We start from the raw sequence: 18814 nt of genomic DNA on the forward strand, positions 1-18814 counted from the left end.
GCCCCTGGGGCTCGGTGCCCCAGAAGTCACATGACCTTTCATCCCGGGACCCATTAATACCTGTACAGCGCACACAGGAGCAGCGGTCAGCTCTGTATATAAAACAAAATGTATGCCAAAGACGAATCCCACGTGGCTCTGCAGAGATAAATAAAGCCTAAACCAGATTCTTCTTCTGCTCCTCTGTTGCCTGGTGAGCGTGAACGCGCCTGGCTCCACGCGCCGCTGCTGAGAGAGAGAGAGAGAGAGCGAGCTGGCGTGGACGCGCCGGCCTGTGTGTTACTGGCGGCGGTGTGTGTATCTGTAGGAGCAGGAGGAGAGACTCTGCAGTGTCTTGGCAGCTGCATTAGAGCATCTCCCACCGTCCACGATGCCTCCGCGGCCGATGCCCGCCTCCGACGTGAGCTCGCAGCACGGACACTGAGAGCCGGACGTCCACGCGAGCTCGCCGCATGCCCCCCGGAGACGCTCCGGAGCGCTTCGTCCACGCACACAAATCCCGTGACGAGAATTGTTAATGGAAAATGGCGATAGGCAAAAGGTCTTGCAGCATCGTCTGCTTGGTGTCTATCCAGATCATCTTGATTTTCAGCGCATCGTGGCCTGGAGCGGCGGGTCTCACGTTCCCCCAGCAGTACACGTAAGTGACGGTTTATCCTCGATTGGGGGGGAGAAAAAAAACAAAAAAAAAACATGGGGGGGTGGTCGCGATGGGAGACAACTTTGGGCTCATCCATTCAGCTCCGGTTGTCAAAGAGACACTTCAGTCATCGCGTTTATATTTTCTGCCGTTATGTAATTTGAACATTTGTTGGCGATTACATCGGTGTAAACGTTGAGTGTTCCCGTGGAAGGTGTAGTCCAGTGTGAGTGGGCATGCATAGGAAAATGTGTTCATATATCCGAACAATCACATAATCAAGATAGCCTTTATCATGTAGTATCTGGACATTAATGTACCCTCCCCATTAACATAGGGTGAGTTTTTATTTGTGAATGATCTGAACACTGAAATCTGGATGTATTGACATATTGCCTTGAATCAGATGTGTTTTATTTATTTCTTAAAAAAAAAAAGAATGGCAAAGATGGAGAGATCTTTTCAGTGGGACACTTTTACTTTAAAGTGAAGTTATACGTGAGACTGATCATGGCTTAGTTAAAGCAGCCTATTTGACATGCAACATTAAGTCTGTGCAGTTGTGAAACTATAAGTATTTTTTGTTTTCAGGGTTCCACCTGCGGTTCTTGTGTGCCAGTGCTAGATTTCTTTTCCCATGCAGGTCTTCAAGTTGCTTTCTTTTTGCGAAACAATCGCTCCTCTAACAACCTCCTGAGAAAATCAGCAGAGCTGTAATAGCTTGTGGAAGTGCTGCATGTTCAATACTAGTTGGCCTACTGTGTTGCATAGAAGAAGAAAGGTGTGGTTTTTACTGTCAATTCCTGCTGAAAGCGCCTTTTAAAATGAAGGTCTCTCCATTTTAATCAACCCATGCTTAGTTCTTAATTATTAACCTTTAACCCATTGGTGTTAAGTACAGCTGACACTTAACTTGAGACTCCGGTTATCTGGGCCCACCTCCAGGCTCTGCAATCAGGCTGCTCTGGAGGGAGGGACAGGCCAGATGGTCCACTCATCTTCAGGGCACGCAGTAGAGGGATTTCTGGCCAATCAAAACTGGAGATTTACGGTGCATTTACCAATTAGGAAAGGGGTCTATAAATCAAGGAGGTCTGGGTGTGTGTGTGTGTGAGTGTTTCTATGATGAATTGGGTTATTTCATGTAGGGTATAACCGCCGCTTTCTCACTCTCCTCCTTTTCTGTTGATGTTTCTGCTGAGTGCTCTGAAATCGTTACACAGCCCTCTGCCCTGGGTCTCTTCATGTAAGCTAACTGAAGCAGAATCACTACGCTGAAGAACAGCATCTCCTTCCAGTTAAGAATTAATACTGCAGCAGTGAGGATTTATTCCCCTTCGCCCTCCCGCCCCTTCCGCCTTGATTCTGTATAGATACATGCATAGATGAATGATAGATACGTACATAGATAGATAGATTCATACATGGCTGAATGATAGATAGATAGATACATGCATATGAATGATAGATACGTACATAGATAGATAGATACATGCATGGATGAATGATAGATACGTAGATATATAGATACATGCATGGATGAATGATAGATAGATAGATACATAGATAGATACATGCATATGAATGATAGATACGTACATAGATAGATAGATTCATACATGGATGAATGATAGATAGATAGATACATAGATAGATACATGCAATGAATGATAGATACGTACATTGATAGATACATGCATGGATGATAGATAGATAGATAGATAGATAGATAGATAGATAGATAGATAGATAGATAGATAGATAGATAGATAGATATTATTATTTTCATTAGCATTTGAGCTGTTAATTATTATTTCTCCATTAATCTGGTGTTTCTGGGAGGAAGGCCTGTCATGACAGTCAAACAAACTGACATGTAATGTGCAAACTGCAAACATCCAGAATTTTATCCAGTCAAATCTCAAATATGACAATAGCTTGTCAAGCCTTTCAAGGTCACTTCAAGGTGAGAGGGAATGTCGTTTGTGTAAATATTGTAATAAGTTTTGACACATATTTATTATTTTACATTTGCAGCACAGTCAATGCATGTTCTAGATAATTTTATATCAACATAATGTTCATTTATATTACATTTGTTTACGTTGCTTTTGGCTTCCAAATGGAGGTTTGAAAAGAAAACTGCTAAATTAATCCTAGAAAACAGCTTAAAAAAATCCCAATGGGAACTCTTCAAACGGCTCATTTTGTGGGATTGACCAACCAAAAAAGTCTTGTGTTTACTTTGTCAACATTTAACCCAAACATGTTCGTCCCCTTGCCCCGGCTAAGAGCTTTGAGTTGGTTAAATACATGCTGAGGAAGGCAGAGCCCAAAAGCAGTCTGTTTGGATTGCCATTAATTTGATAACAAGTCTGCAGCCATGCAAGCGTCTCATGCTGATGTTTGGTACGTTTAATGGTGATCAAGTTCACCGTGTTAGTTTAGCGTGTTAGTGTTCTAACATTAGCTAATTACCAGTTAATACAATGTACAACTAAAGCTGATGGAATGCCATTATTCTTGCAGGATTTTGGTCTTAAACCAAAGTATTGGTTTGAGGAATTATCCATATTCATCCTGAGAGTGATGCTCCTTCAGCAGTTGTCGTGCTAGATGGAAGATATATAGTCTGTACTTTGGATGGATGGATAGTGTGATGGAGCACATAAGCTGTATAGGTCTCATCTCTCTGCTTCTTATACTCCACCTATTGCTGTGCTGCTACACCCTCTGAACCTCTCTGCTGTAAGTGAATATGGGTCACGTCACATGGTGCATCTCTCTATGTGTGAGCAGGTACCGGTGTAGACGGAGAGCGCTGCATCGCAGCCCTGTCATGCAGAGTTTTCTGACATCCTACGGGGCTGTCAGGGAAAAGACAGGAAATGGAGCACACACTAAGACATTTAGGATTCAGCTGTACTGACTCACAAGTTTAACGCTGTTCTGCTGTTCGGTGGGCTAACGGCATGTAACAAACCTGATTAATTCACAAAGCAGGATAATGCTTTGCAAGGGCATTTAAAATGAATTCGTCATGCAACAAGCTTGTTCACTCCGGCCTTTTAAACATGTTTTGGCAGCCAAAAAGAGCTTCTGTTAAAATTCTTGTACCAAATGTGACTGCTGCTATAAACCACATCTACAAATGGACAGATTCAAAATATGTCATACAATGACATATAGGCATGGTCAATCCAACAATGTCAGACTGATTTAAGAGAATAGTTGATAGCAGATGGAAGTCTGTCTTTTGTTTTACCAGGAATGTTTTTATGTCAGCTATGCTGTGAGAACTGCGTAGGAACCTCAAGATACTGACCTACCATTGTTCTGCGTAGTGTTTTATTTGTAGCAAGAAAGAACTGCCCAGATATGTGAACGTGTCATTTTCGTGACCATTTTCACTTTATCAGCTGAGGTGGTCTTGGTGTCAGTGCTGCAGTAATCACATGAACACATCCAAAATTGAGCCAAATCATAACCAATTTGGTGTTTTTCATTCCTCAAAAGGTAGAGATACTAAATCCTGCCTGCTGCTGCTCTTCTTTTCCGAGCACTCTTCCCTTTTCTGCCGCTGCCTTGACTGCCTGTAGCTGAAAATGATATCACTTTTAAATTGTGATGTGCTTGTCGAAGACATTCTGTAATATCTTCAATGGGCCTTTTAGAGTGATTGTATTGATGTTGCTGGAATAAAAATAAAATACATCTTGGTTTTCTGCACCACTCAATTTACTCTCATTCTCATCAGAAAGTCAAGCATGGTCTCAAAGGGCCGTCTGTTCATCATTGGGTCTAAACGTCCTTCACTCATGTCCAGCTCACAAAAACAGACTAATTCAGGTAGAAAGCACAATAAAATGTTTTTCACTCTCCACAAAGTCTTCTCTGATCTGTTCGGCCCGGGTGTTTAGCAGGATCACAGGTTCAACCAGTGAATGAAGGGGGAAGCGTGGATCTGGATTGATACTGTATTTATTCAGTGGTTGTCAGGGTGGCTTGAGGACAGAGTGGCAACGTCTGGGCATGGGGAGTCTATTTGAGAGTGTCAAAGCATATTTTACATCTTATGCAATTACATTCCCTGTGGCTATTAGCATACGCTTCAACATGGCATTGATGCACTGACTATGAAAGACAATCTTTATTCTAATATTGCAGGCTCCTAATCACGTATTATGACCCTTTAAAATTGGTACAATACATGAGCAGCATTACTCAGCATGTCAAAACCGCTGTACAATGTGTGGCTCTGGAGGGAGCTTTCCAAAGTCAGAGAAAATAACACGAGAAACATAAGGCAACATTAAAGAGATAATTTTACTGTATATTCTTCTTTGTATATAATTCTGTGCCGAGAAACATTTAAAAATCACATTAACTCAATAGGATGGAGTCTGTTGTTTTCTTTGCCCCATTCCCATCTGACCTCTGCTTGTGTTTAAGCAGTGATCATTAGGAGAAAGCGCTCTCACCCTAAGCACGGGTCACTGGCAGAGTCAAGTAAACCCTTAAAGCCGGTTAATCCGTAGCTGCGTGGCTCTCAACAGTTTTCTGATGATTATTTAAGTTTCCATAGATTGGACTCTTTCTTTGTAGAATCATATCTGCAGCCTCTTCAAAACAAGACAACAATCTTCCTTTGAAAATGTCAGTTTTCCTGATATTGCATGGATGCAGTTTGCAGTCTGAATATAAAAATGTCCCAGAGCAAAACACATTCACATGCTCGGGAAGCCGCTTCTTCTTCTTCCTCCCCTTTTTGTAGTTGAAGCCCTGTATTGGTTTGCGTGGGCTGGGAGCGAATTAGCTGCAGGAGCCACATGTGCTCACGGTTGCTGGTGGTTCTGGCGTTTCTGGTGTGAAGCCAATGGTGGGTGTGATTTCTGTGTTGGAGTTGACATTTAACCGAGGTAGAGTATAGGTAGGAGTGTTGATACTGCCGAGTACTGACACTACTGTTAAATAGCCTGGTACCCAAACCGTTATCAGCCAGTAAAGCTTTCTCCTTTTAATATTTGTAAAAAAGAAGATCTCTGTTGATGCTGGCGGTCGTCCATCATCGAGTGCAGCGGTTGTTGTGGATATCTCTGGTGTTTCTGCTGCTGACTTTGATGTTTTTGCAACACAACTGCAACTGTTTTACAAGCCGATACTCTCCAACAAATGAAGCTCATATTACAAACATTGTAATATTGCTCAGAGATAAACAAAATCTGTAAAAATGTGAGGATGGAATGGAAATGAAATGAAATGAACGTGATTCTGTTGTCTGTATAAGACGAGAATCTAGTAAATCGTTCACATTGTTGAAGATTTTTGTAACCCCAACCAAACAATAATGTTACTTTGAATATGTGTCTGTACCAAACACAAAATCCATACTCACGTGTGCATATTTAAGACCATTGCTCATTTAGAGCTCAGTACAGCAGAATGTGTGTTCTATGGAGTTCTGGGCACTAGAGTGCTGCAGGAGTTTGGATGGGTTTTGATGTCTGAAATAATGTCTGTGGTTAACAAAGATTCTCACGTTTTGTTATGTGACATAAAATACGTAAATACCTCATGGATTTTTAAGCTTTAATGTTTTGTTTTTTTTAAAAGTAGTGCTCATGTGACTGCGGTGAAGTTCGTTTGTCGCCCAGCATTACTCCTGCCAAAAAAAATCATACGAGTGGTGTTTATTTGTGAAGATTATCTTGCCGAACAAAACGTGTAAATATCATAAACTTATGTTTGCCACAGAATTTATTTTCTGCAATAATCCAAAATCTCATTGGATTCTTGTCGAATGAATTGGTGCGATGCTAAACTGTAGGACCGGCTGACAAAAATATGTCTGCAAGAAATTCCATCTGATCTTGGTTTTGAGTTTTTAAGCTGTTCACATCCTTAGTATATAATAATTAAGTAGTAAATTGTATATTTTCCTTTTGTATAATAGCATGTCAAGGCTTACTCTCAACCACGGCCTGTTGTCTTTCTTTTCTATTTCTGTTCATCCCTCAAATGGTGTAAACAGTGTTTTTCCTTTGAAAAAAAAAAAATACTGTTGTATCAAAGAATCTCAGTTGCAGTTGTTTTCCCAAGGTATGGAATAATCAGCTTCTGTTTCTTTCTTTCTAATCTACACGTTTCCCTGTTCACTCTGCTCCAAAGGAAATTAACTAGATCACTGGTGCTTGATAAATTGTGTTATTTTCAGTGTGAAGAAACATTATTTATACATTTAGTATGTTTTGAAACTTTATTTAGTCAAAAGACGTAGAGATGTGAATGTTTTCTTTTTAATGAAGCAAGTTTTCATCATTTGTGTTTTAATCCATGCACAGGTATCAGCTATGTTTGTTGCAAAATTACTGCTTACTTCTGTGACACACACACACACACACACACACACACACACACACACACACACACACACACACACACACACACACACACACACACACACACACACACACACACACACACACACACACACTTTATTCCCCCTGTTTGTGTTGTGTGACAGTCGGCCTGTGATGTTTATCCACAGGATAATGCACTGGGCCAGGCGTATCGAGCAGGAGATTGACAGAGTCTTTCAGCACATCACTGGTGCTCAGCAGTTGAAAGGGGTGAGTGTGTAGCTCTCTTTTTATAGTACACAAGTCTTACTCATCATAGTGCTGCATAAACTCAATAAGAAATGCACAGAGAGGTCAGTGTGGAAATGGCTTTAAATCCATTAAATGTAAGAGTCTAAAAGGTGCATAAAACAAGAAACTAATTACAATCTGCCTTTCAGAAACCACTCTGTCTGTTTTTCCTTTCTGGTGCTCTTCTTTCTGGGAGATATGAGCGCAAACAATATTTTATTTGTTTTCTCTAGATGGATAAAATAGTTAAAAGGATAAGACTCTAATATCTAATAACTTTGCATTCATCAGTTTTTATGAAAGTATGCTCTGTTTTTAGATGTCATTTTGCCACTTTATTGTATTATTTGCAATAATTAGGAATCCTGCACACATTGCATGAAAGCAAAAGAGTTACCTACAGTGGTTAGATTTAGAACTTCTATTATGCTTCAAGTCATGAGCTTAATAACACCAACATAAGCTGATCATGTCAGGGTCCAGAGACAGAGGATTTCGTATTTTGTACAGATTGTAAACCATCTGCAATATTTGGCGATATAAATCCAGTTTACTTTAATCAATACATTTGTTTACCTTTTACAATGTGAAAAATGCAAAATATCAACATTTTCTACTTGAAATTGTACATTGTAATCAAGACAATTAAGACCTGCCACCTGCCTAACCATCAAAATGTTAACTGACTTTCCAAAGCAGGTGAGGAAAAAAACCTGTGGACCCTGAAAAGAGAAATCTCAGAAACTGAGCGAATATGCAACATTTGTGTTTTTAGTCTTGGTGAACTGACCTGGGGTGAAAGAGACATTTAAAGAAATACATTGTTGTGTGCAGAAAATAATGAGTTGTTATTAAATTAGTCGAGAAGACAAACTATGGTTAAATGGTTGGTTCCAGTTTGTCAAATGTGAGGAATGGATGTTTTATATACAATACTAAATTCAATATTTTTTCTGTTGTATTTTATAGACAATTATTGGATTAATCAAGAAAATAACCTGCATTAAAATTGATAATGAAACTGATACTTGGTTGTTGCCCCAAAAAACAATTTAATGCAAAATGTGAACCTGAAAACTGCATCAATCTTGTCCATCTCAATTTCCAATTTTCACCTGATTTATCACGGTGATCTGGTTTCTTGTGTGCATGTAAACATAGTCATATTGGCAATACATCACATCCTCAAATTTGTTAAAATATCACCATTTACCTGTCGTGTCCAATAAGACATCCTGCTGGAACGGCTGGAAATAAGGGGTTGTCCCTGAAGAGGCGAATGCCAAAAAAACAGACTCGAAGATCATCTGCAGGGGGGGAGAGAGCGTGGGAGCGATCCCTCGGCAGAGAGTAGCAGCACGTGTCCTCTCTGTTTGTGTCACAGCAGAGCAGATGGTCAGCCTGCAGTAATGCCTTGATGTGAGACTCACTTGTTCATTCAGTCCTCATTAATCCCATCGTGCTCCTGAAACACTCTGGATCTGTGAAGGAAATTGTCTGCCCGGAAATCTCTTGTGGAGGAAACGCTTGTAACTTAATTCCTAAACCAATACAAAGCCTTGCTTTCATGCAGTTTGGAAGGACTATTTATGATGGTGCTGCTCTTTGATGAAAGCTCAATCAATTCCAATTTTGCATTTTCTTTAATTCTAAAGAAAGCAACCCTGATTTTCTAGAGATTTAGAAACTAGTTAAAAACCCATAATGGTGTATTTCACTGGATAAGTACACATTTTGACATGATCATGGCACCAGGTTTGTCTTCTGGGGATCTTGAATGTCTCTTGAATAGTCGTTGAGATATTTCAGTCCAGACGAGACAGACTGACCAACAGCCACATAGTGAGTGCAGCTAATAAAAATAGGGTTTAATAGCTGATTGAGATTGCAGCATTTAGTGTTTATGTGACACCACTGACATTTCCCGTTCCTCTTTCTGTCTGGTTGGCTAAATGTTTGATATCATATCTGTTGTCAGGAGGACATCTTAACAGCACCCAGTGCACAGAAACACCCTGTTCATTACTGCATGCTCCCATCTGTGCAGGCCCGGGCCAATAAAGCATCTGGTTAGTACATAACTTGAGGGATGTCTTGAAGTTAATTTGCTGAAGTCCATTTAGAGAGAGAGAGAGAGAGAGAGAGAGAGAGAGCGAGAGAGAGAGAGAGAGAGAGAGAGAGAGAGAGAGAGAGAGAGACAGAGAGAGAGAGAGAGAGAGAGAGAGAGACAGAGAGAGAGAGAGAGAGAGAGAGAGATGACATACAGCAGGTTTGCCAAATGTATTCATCCAGGTCACTCTGTCTTCACTTTTTCTATCCTCATGAGGTAGAGTGTGATGGCCTAAAACTCACCAGACAGCGAATGTATAGCAGGATACTGTATGTGTCTCGGTCACCATGGTTCCCGTGTGAAAAAACACACAGTTGATGACAATGTTATATTTGGATATCGCAGGCAAAACCATGAAGCTAATAAAAGGTGTTATTTGTTTCTGGAGAGGTATGAATGTGGGCAGCGGACAGCTCGAGCTATGCAGGGTTCCTCCTTGTGCTCCTGTTTGTGAATAGATAATGTTCTGCGCAAACAGCCAGCATCTCAAGCAGAAAGGGACCAAACTCTCTCTTCGCCCAACTTTCTCGAGAAAAATGAGCTCGAAACCTAATAGTTAGTCAGACATTTGCTCTTGCAGGGCGTGCAGCTCAGTGACATTTCCCAGAGGTCTCCCGATGACCCATAAAGCTCTCTGGTGTAAGAAATCATAAGGAATACTTAGCGAGCGCGTTGAAAGGCAACGTATCAGAAGATAACCATCATGTGTTTCCATGCGTGATCTAATTTTAACTTGAGGTTCTCTGGAGAATAGCATTCAGAGCAGAATCTGGGTGAACACGCAAGCCCAAATATAATGAAAAGAGAAACAGTTATTTTACATCACATACGCTTTCCATTTATTTCAGAAATATTTATCGTGTTTAATGTGAGATGGGAAGATGAAATAAACCTCAATCCTAAACCGTGCAGCCTCTTGCTGGTTGGTTTTAGGGCGACGTGTTTTCTTTGATTCCAAAACACTCCTTTATGTGTTTTCAAGGACAATTTCATCAGTTGAACATCCTGTTCTTGTATGTATAAGATTATTATTATTATTAGTATTCAATTATTTCATGGCTAATTGAATAAATGCCACATGGCATCTGACATGTCGGTCTGAAATTCCAGTAATGTGATTCTTCTGTTAAAACTTGGTTCAAAGACAACAGACGTGTGAGAATATATTACAGGCAAGGATCCATATTTAGATTTGGATTGAATACATAAACACAACAAGTGACTGTTCCCCCGTGTCCTCAGTATTTAAATGTAGAAATGATTTGCACATTCATGAGTTATGAAGGTGGGATATTGAGATTAATATTAGTCATCATCAGTGGTCTTCAGTGTTTGTTTCTATACGGACTTATACATTATTATATTAAAACACCACACAGATACGGCCCATAACAATCAACTTCACTAATGATTGATTTATATGAAGTCGGCTTAGATAATAATGTCAAAGGTTACATTAGCAGATCCAGACTTAATAGACTCACTGTGCAGCTGTTGTTGTTTTTAAGTTTCGCCAATTAAAACCTCTGCAGATATACAATGAAGAAAGAAGACGGTTCAGTCTTGTGAAGAATCAACCTCGGAAGATTGTGGAGAAGGTGGCTTCAGATATAGAGAAACTCTTGGCTAAGAAGCGTAAAGCCCTCGATGTGAGTATATGTTTCTGACAAATATTGCTATTGTATCTCCTCCTCATTTACTTTTATGTTTTTAACTGTAAATGTTTTTTAACCAGAAGATTGAAGCATCACTGCTACATTCATTCATACATGTCATTGTTCTTTGATTCCAGATAGTAAATATGCATTAGGTATTTTTTTTTATATATTATTTTTATGGGTGTTTTTTTTTTTATGAAATCAGACATGTCATCATCCTTGTTCCTCTAATGAGTGTTTCTCTGTTTTCAACATGTAGAGGTTAGCCAGTGAAGCAGAGCGGCTCCAGAGAGAGCATCTATGGCAGGATGGAATCAAGGTAAAATCTTAAATGACATGATATTTGGAGTCAATTGTGATCCCTGTTAATATCACATGGACTACAGTCAGAATTGCTGAGAACCTTTGATAAACAGCACAGTACTGTTCATATTGGCTTCTCTCATGTATGCAAAACCCAAAACTTTTTTTTGTTATGTTTTGCGGATTCGTTTTTTTTTATCCCAATTTATTCTCACTCAGTGAACGTTACTCAGTCAAATGTAACCACTGACGTAAATTCCAGCCAGATGGGTCTCATGTCTTTGAGCGTTGTGGCTCTAAATGGGACGACCTGAGAGAGACAGAACATTTACACCAGTCGGCTGAGCAGATCCCTCAGCGCTCAGCTGGGTGAAACAGATGACCAAGTGCACTCAGCCGTGCGGTCTCGTTGAGTCCTAGACACATTGGCATTCCACTTTTCCACTTGGTCTGCTTCATTTGCCCAACAAAATGAGATGGGGTTAACCTCATCCTCTCACATGGCCTCTCATGTCGTTCTCTAAGGCACCGAATCCCTCTGTCTTTAAATCACTGGCGGGTTTGCATGTTCAGCCCATTCATTGAAAATGGTGTTGATTTTTCAAAGCAGCTGTTTTGCCTCCCAATGAGTTTTCTAGTACATGATAAGCATCCCGTAGATATGATATGATATTTGATTGCTTTGTTGCCTTAACAGAGCAAAGACTGGCTGTTTCCAGTCCTTAAGCCAAGCTAAGCCAACCACTTCATGGCTTAAGCTGTATTAATCTTCTCATCTAGCGTTCAGCAAGAGAGTGAACATGTGCGTTTCCCCCAAATGTCAAACTATTGCTTGAAGTTGCCCTCATTTTAATCATACAGTGGTATGACAGAAAAGCTGATTCCAGAGAGGATCTGTGATCTGACATTTCTCCACGATTCCTATCTCAGACAACATGCATTAAACCAGCAATGGTGGTCGGTGAAGTACACGTTCTTTTAGTTATTTTCACACAGGAAGAATGCCACCAAGTTAATCCAGTAAACTTGAATGAATAGCTCAAATAAAAAAGCTTTCTCTGTGTTTTATTCTGTTAAGTCAGATAATGATCCTCACCAAGAACAATTAACTGGCAGTAATATATTTCATTTACAGCTCAGTGGACAAAGGAGTAAGAGCCCCCTTTTCTTTTTATTGAATTAAGAATCCTTTTGATTCAAGCATGCTGAGCTTGCCAAAGATTGACGCCCCTATATAATCAATCAATGCATTTTGTATATTATATAAAACAGGTGAAGCATTTTTTCAGAGGATTGCAACAAAGCTAAAGAAGCAAAGCTCTCAGGAGAAACTGCCATGGAGAATGAGCAACTTCTCTGGACTGACTGAAACATTGGCTGATAGTGATGATGATGACAGCAAGAACATCAATCGCCGACAGAGAGAGACATGTCATATTTTTTTGAACAGTCATTTATATTGGAGATAAGATTTGGTAATCAGAACAGGTCAAAAACAAGAGCATAGCAGCCTCTGAGGAGTTTTCACGCTTATTCTGAAGTATGTTAGGTCTCTTTAGAAACTGAGAACAACAGATGGCGATGCTCTCTCCAAGCCTTACAGCCTGTCTACGGATTCACAATGTGACAGTACTGAACAGCAAACAAGAGCAAACATTTGGTGGTTACAGCTTCACTAATGCAAAGATTTAAGCCTTTCATTGTTTTGTATCGTTGCAAATAGACATTTTTAAATAAGCAACTTTGAGAAATAAAGTTGAGTGTTAACTTTTGGTGACTGTGAAGGTTGTCAATCAGCCAGGTTATGGTCACCATGGAAAGCTTTGTTGTAGGACTTGCTTTAGGCTTCCTCTTATCTAAGAGGCTTCTTCAATTCTGTTTTACCTATAATAAATAAATATAAATATAAAAATAAAAATAAATAAATAAAAGGAATTTTAAGTTGCAACTCTAATCAAGTAGCTGACATGTGTCTAGAGGTTGACCTGAGTCGTACGACTACTAGTCCTTCTGTTGTTTCACAGGTGCTAATATTGCAGCCTCCTCATATCTGCATCTGTTTTCTCCTAGGAGCTGGATATGGCTTATTATGACTCCAAGGCAGAGCTGGATTATGTGAGTATGGGACAAATAAACCGATTTGTCTGCTTTGTTTAAATTTATGAAGATGAATGGATGTGCTGTTTCTCATTTAACGTACATTTAAATTTAGACTTAAATATAATCTAGAAATTGCAGCAGTCTTTATAATAGTACTGATGAGGGTCAATGCGATCCACTTTTTGGTGTTCTCATAGTACTCGATGGATGGAGAAGGAGAGGTGGAAAATCCTTCGCACATCAAACTGGAGTTCGTTTACGATCCAAACTTCAAAAACAATGTCAACTATTCCTACACAGCTGTTCAGATTCCCACTGATATTTATAAAGGAGGCAAGTGAAAGTTATTTATTACTCCACAGCACGGAAACATCTCATCTGCTGGTGATTTAATGTGATTTATTTGACACATTTTAAGGAGGCATATCTAAGAACGTTTCCCCCCTCAGCTCCGGTCATTCTGAACGAGTTGAACTGGACGCAGGCTCTGGAGAAGGTGTTCATGGAGAACAGCCAGGAGGATCCTTCGCTGCTGTGGCAAGCGTTCGGGAGTGCAACAGGTGTCACTCGCTACTACCCAGGTAGATCTGAACACCCATCCGCGTGTTTCCTAACCTGACGTGAGGGACGATTTAAAAGCCAAACAAGGGCTAACTCCAGTTTACAGAAATGTTCTTTCTTTTTCAGCTACACCTTGGAAAGCCCCCGATAAAATCGACTTGTATGACGTCAGGAGGAGACCCTGGTACCGTTTGCTGCTTCAGTCATATGTTCATTTCATCACAGCTGCAGTGGGTTTACGCTCTTTTCCTCTTGTCACAGGTACATCCAAGGAGCCTCGTCCCCGAAAGATATGGTCATTCTTGTTGACGTGTAAGTAATTAACAATGTCATGTGAATGTAGGCAAAAAAAGTACACGCGTGTTGCTTCTACTACTTCTACTACTTCTTATGTACCCGTGACTAAAAAAAACAGACAAAACCGTTCTTTTCATCGCAGTTTTAAATAATTAACTGGTGTTGAAACCCATCTGTGAAGTTTTCTCTCCCAAGAGGAGTGATGAGACCATCTTGGGTGTTATTTCACATAAGTGAGCAGCTTCTTTGTGCTTCTGGTCCTGTCGGCTAGCGGTACTAGAGAAGGGAGCCTGACTCAAGTCGGATTGGAGTGGGAAAACAGTATCACTGAGTCTGCACCAAAACCAGCTGAGTGTGCAGCTCATATTCATCATGGGTAACAACCTAAAGGTTAAGCTGGAAATGTTTTGCACGTGGTGTTGTTTTATAGTCTATAACTGGAAAAACAGCAGAACTAACAATGAGATTTGAGAGTTGGACTTTGTTATGTGCATCTAGATGGTGGATCATGTATTTAGGTACGAATAGGAAACAATGAATTCCATGTGACTCAGACAGCCCATCAGACAGTGTTTTAGGGACATCAGGATATATGAACTAAATAGAGTTGTCCATAGCAAACTATATATTAGTGTGTTCCTCTGTGGACTACAACACCTGGAAGCAGGAAATACAAACAAATGGCTGCAGAAAAGTATTTATCGATATGAATGAATCACTGTGGCGGGGAAATCATGTCTGAGATTGAACATCTGGAGGAAGACATTGATCGGGCGCTCAGAGGGAGAGATTCTTTATTGGAATTGATCAATAAAATCGACCTATCAAATTATTTAAAAATCTGCTCAAGCAACCATATCAAAGAAGTTTAAGAGTTTATCAATGAATCTTCCTCATGAATTCTTTCTTTTGTGATTGAGACGCTTCTTGTGTGTTTCCTCAGGAGCGGCAGTGTCAGCGGACTCACCCTGAAACTCATCAAAGCATCAGTGATGGAAATGCTGGACACATTGTCTGATGATGACTATGTCAACGTGGCCCGGGTTAGCATCTGCTGCTACACTCACTGACTCTTCATCACCGATTCTCCATCATTTCACATCTCTCCGTCTTGTTTCCATAGCTACCGTTTTGTTTAACATATTTAAGCCCAACCTGTGTCCGCTGCTGTGTTCCAGTTTAACGAGAAGGCCGAGGCTGTGGTTCCCTGCTTCAAACATCTCGTCCAGGCTAATGTGCGCAACAAGAAGATCTTCAAGGATGCGGTGCAGCAGATGCAGGCTAAAGGCACCACTGACTACAAGTCTGGATTTCATTTTGCCTTCAACCAGCTGTTGAACGTAAGCCGATTAACAGCGACTTTGGTTTATGTCACTACTAACGTCTTTGCATGCTGTTTTACTGTGCCGACTCTCATTGATCTCCATTTTAAATGTACTTTTTTAGAAGACAAATGTTCCCCGGGCCAACTGCAATAAGATAATCATGCTTTTTACTGATGGAGGAGAGGACAGAGCTCAGGATGTCTTCATGCAATACAACTGGCCCAACAAAACGGTTGGTTTCCATTGACATCCAGTAACGTTTGCACTGTGACTTTTTATCACCTTCTGAAAACTTGTGTTTCCTTTTCTCCATTTGTTCCTCCGAAGGTTCGAGTTTTCACCTTTTCTGTGGGTCAACACAACTATGATGTCACACCTTTACAGTGGATCGCATGCACCAATAAAGGTGAGCTGAATGTCACAGACAGTAAAGCAGTAGTTCCCATCACCTCCCAAATATGCTCTTATTACTAGATTAACGTCTGGATGTTATTTAACAGAATGAATGATAGAAAACTGGATATTGTTTGCTTGCTTGAAGTGGCAGAAGCTGGATGTTTCAACCATTTATCCATTACTTTATCTAACGTTTCAACAGTTAATTTATTACTTTTAGTGAAATATATGATTTAATTTAGGTAAAACCAGGGTGTGTGTTGGATGTAGAGTTCAGTGCTGGCTCCGCTTGTTCACACAGAGGTCACATTTGTTAGTGTAGATCAGGTACTGATCTTCCCAGGACTCATGTTTATGAGGATGCTTTTTGATTCTTTTTGATTTTTGCTTCTTCAGAATGTTTGCGCACGAGAGTTGCTTTTTCTTCACACAGATGTTTTCATTGAGTGCAGGGTTTGTTATGATTCTGATATTATCGGCTGAAGTCAGAGTGACGGAGAACAAGTTGTATCCGAGGGGGAAATTACATTCTTTGAGATGAAATAAAAGTAAATGGTCATCTGATTATCCATCAAATTATGTTTTCCCTAATAAGGAAACATTAGGCTGTCTGAGATAATTATCTCCAGGAAGTGAACAAGATTACACATTCATTCCATGGATTAATGGAATAATGTGATTTTATGTGATGCATATGTAGCAAACATTCTATTGTTATTGATTGTTAAAGAGTTATTTTAGAACTTTATGAGACGTCTGTTTGGTTGATATGATTGCATCGCAGAGCTGAAACAAGCTATTAGTCTCCAATGGGGAAGATTTGGTTGTAGCAGCAAGGAAATCAATACAGATAAGTACACGAAGTAAAAGAAAGAAATAACAAGAAGTCCATAAACTAAAATAAGAAAACAATAAAAATAGAAACTAATAACTAAAATGAAAACTGAGAAATTGGCTTACAGAAATGCCAAATGATTTATTGTTGGGCTGCTTGTCTTTGTCTTATATGATTATACACTGAATTTATTTGGTTTGTGGACTGTTGATTGGACATTTGAAGACACTACTTTTTTTTTAACGTTTTATAGCATTATTTATATCAAATAGTTTATGTAGTTATTGAGAAATAAATCAGCAGATAAATGGATAATTACATATAATCATTACTTTCATTGCAACGGAGCATGATGGGAAACCAGCTTTCAACAAAGCTCACAGAAAGTTTTCTGTGAAGCATATTCTGGTTCGATGGGAGCTTTCAGTTTGAACTTTCCCCTCATGTAATGATCTTGACTTAACTGTGTGAATACAGATCGATGGAGGTCGTCAACTTAAAGCTCACTGATGTGGAAGTTAAGTGGCTGAGTCACTGATTTATTAGAATAAACTGGAATAATCATGAATACCACTCTTGTGTTTGTTCCCTTGTCTGTTCCTCTCTCTCTCTCTCTCTCTCTCTCTGTCTCTCTGTCTCTCTCTCTTCCCCCCTCTCTCTCATTCTCTCTCTCTCTCTCTCTCTCTCTCTCTCTCTCTCTCTCTCTCCCTCTCTCTCTTCCTTTCTCTCCCTCTCTCTGTCTTTTTTCCCTGTCACTTGCCAGGTTACTATTTTGAGATCCGTTCCATCTGTGCTATAAGGATTAACACCCAGGTGGGTTTGTCTAGTGCCTTCCACACAGCTGATCCTCGTTCATTGTTTCACATTCTCCTCGTGGCACTCGCTCACACTGTAGAAACATCCACTTCCATTTCTGTGCACGCCCATTCCCCCCCGTGTCCTGATGTCGTGGGTTGTTTTGAAGCTGCAGCGGGTCACGTAGCTCTTTTCTCTGGTCAGGAGTACCTGGACGTGCTGGGACGCCCCATGGTTCTGGCAGGCAGCGATGCCAAGCAGGTTCAGTGGACCAACGTGTATCAGGATGCTTTGGTGAGGCTGCATGACCTCGTTGGCTGTTTATGATCAAATATAGTAAATGCACCGAACATACAGTACATAAACACTAAGTAACTACACCTGAGAATGTATATGATTTGGACGTTGTATTTGGACTCTGTAGGGTCTGGGCATGGTAGTGACTGGGACTTTGCCCGTATTTAATCTCACCATGGATGGAAACTCACAGGTAACGCAACTAGTCATTATATGAAAGGTTTTTTATTATATTACTGGTTATGGTCACTTTCTCTTCACGTGTTTGTCAAAGGCAGGATGTAGCTCTGTTGTATGATATAGAATATTAAAAGATAAATACCCTACCAACTCTAAAGCTCACTAATTAATTTCTTAGTATTATTATTATATGCATCTTTTTTGTGTAATCCAGACAAAAGCTGAGTTGTAAAATCAACATTGTGTGTGTTGTCTGACCAGAATCAGCTAATATTAGGTGTCATGGGAGTGGACGTGCACCTTGACGAGATAAAGCGACTAACACCACGGTACAATGTATGTACATCTCATCGGGAACATTATGAGTTATAATTGTCCTCATTTGTACAGACTGACGCATCACTGCTATTCCTTGTTTTTATTATTTCCTTCACAGCTTGGAGCCAATGGATACATATTTGCCATTGATCCAAATGGATATCTTCTCCTTCACCCTAATCTTCAGCCAAAGGTGGTGTATATTTAACTTGACTTTATTGGACTACGGTATTTTATTGCGGGTAGCAAGAAGGAGAAGGAATGTGGACAGTACAGGTCCTTTGGGGTTTCAAGTTATGACTGTTTGTATTCACTTTAGATAATTATGATGCTGTTAAAGCTGAGTCCT

The 18814-nt window shown here is 40.0% G+C and overlaps 1 protein-coding gene across 1 annotated transcript in view; it reads left to right on the forward strand.

The window, feature by feature from the left end:
- The first annotated feature begins 327 nt into the window (after positions 1–327).
- The window catches only part of LOC311031304 (voltage-dependent calcium channel subunit alpha-2/delta-2-like), a 29935-nt gene continuing 11448 nt past the window's right edge, over positions 328–18814 (forward strand). Inside the window, exons 1-18 of the mRNA XM_084037537.1 lie at positions 328–640; positions 7188–7269; positions 10933–11049; positions 11318–11377; positions 13432–13476; positions 13659–13794; positions 13911–14042; positions 14149–14206; positions 14284–14334; positions 15263–15362; positions 15498–15659; positions 15766–15876; positions 15972–16050; positions 17639–17688; positions 17875–17964; positions 18095–18160; positions 18409–18483; positions 18584–18658. Of these exons, the coding sequence (XP_083893663.1) occupies positions 525–640; positions 7188–7269; positions 10933–11049; positions 11318–11377; positions 13432–13476; positions 13659–13794; positions 13911–14042; positions 14149–14206; positions 14284–14334; positions 15263–15362; positions 15498–15659; positions 15766–15876; positions 15972–16050; positions 17639–17688; positions 17875–17964; positions 18095–18160; positions 18409–18483; positions 18584–18658 (1605 nt within the window). The 5' untranslated portion in view covers positions 328–524. The remainder of the gene's footprint in view (positions 641–7187; positions 7270–10932; positions 11050–11317; positions 11378–13431; positions 13477–13658; positions 13795–13910; positions 14043–14148; positions 14207–14283; positions 14335–15262; positions 15363–15497; positions 15660–15765; positions 15877–15971; positions 16051–17638; positions 17689–17874; positions 17965–18094; positions 18161–18408; positions 18484–18583; positions 18659–18814) is intronic.

The sequence above is a fragment of the Eutrigla gurnardus genome (genome assembly GCF_963514095.1).
Source record: "Eutrigla gurnardus genome assembly, chromosome: 2".
In the NCBI taxonomy this organism is placed as follows: domain Eukaryota; kingdom Metazoa; phylum Chordata; class Actinopteri; order Perciformes; family Triglidae; genus Eutrigla; species Eutrigla gurnardus.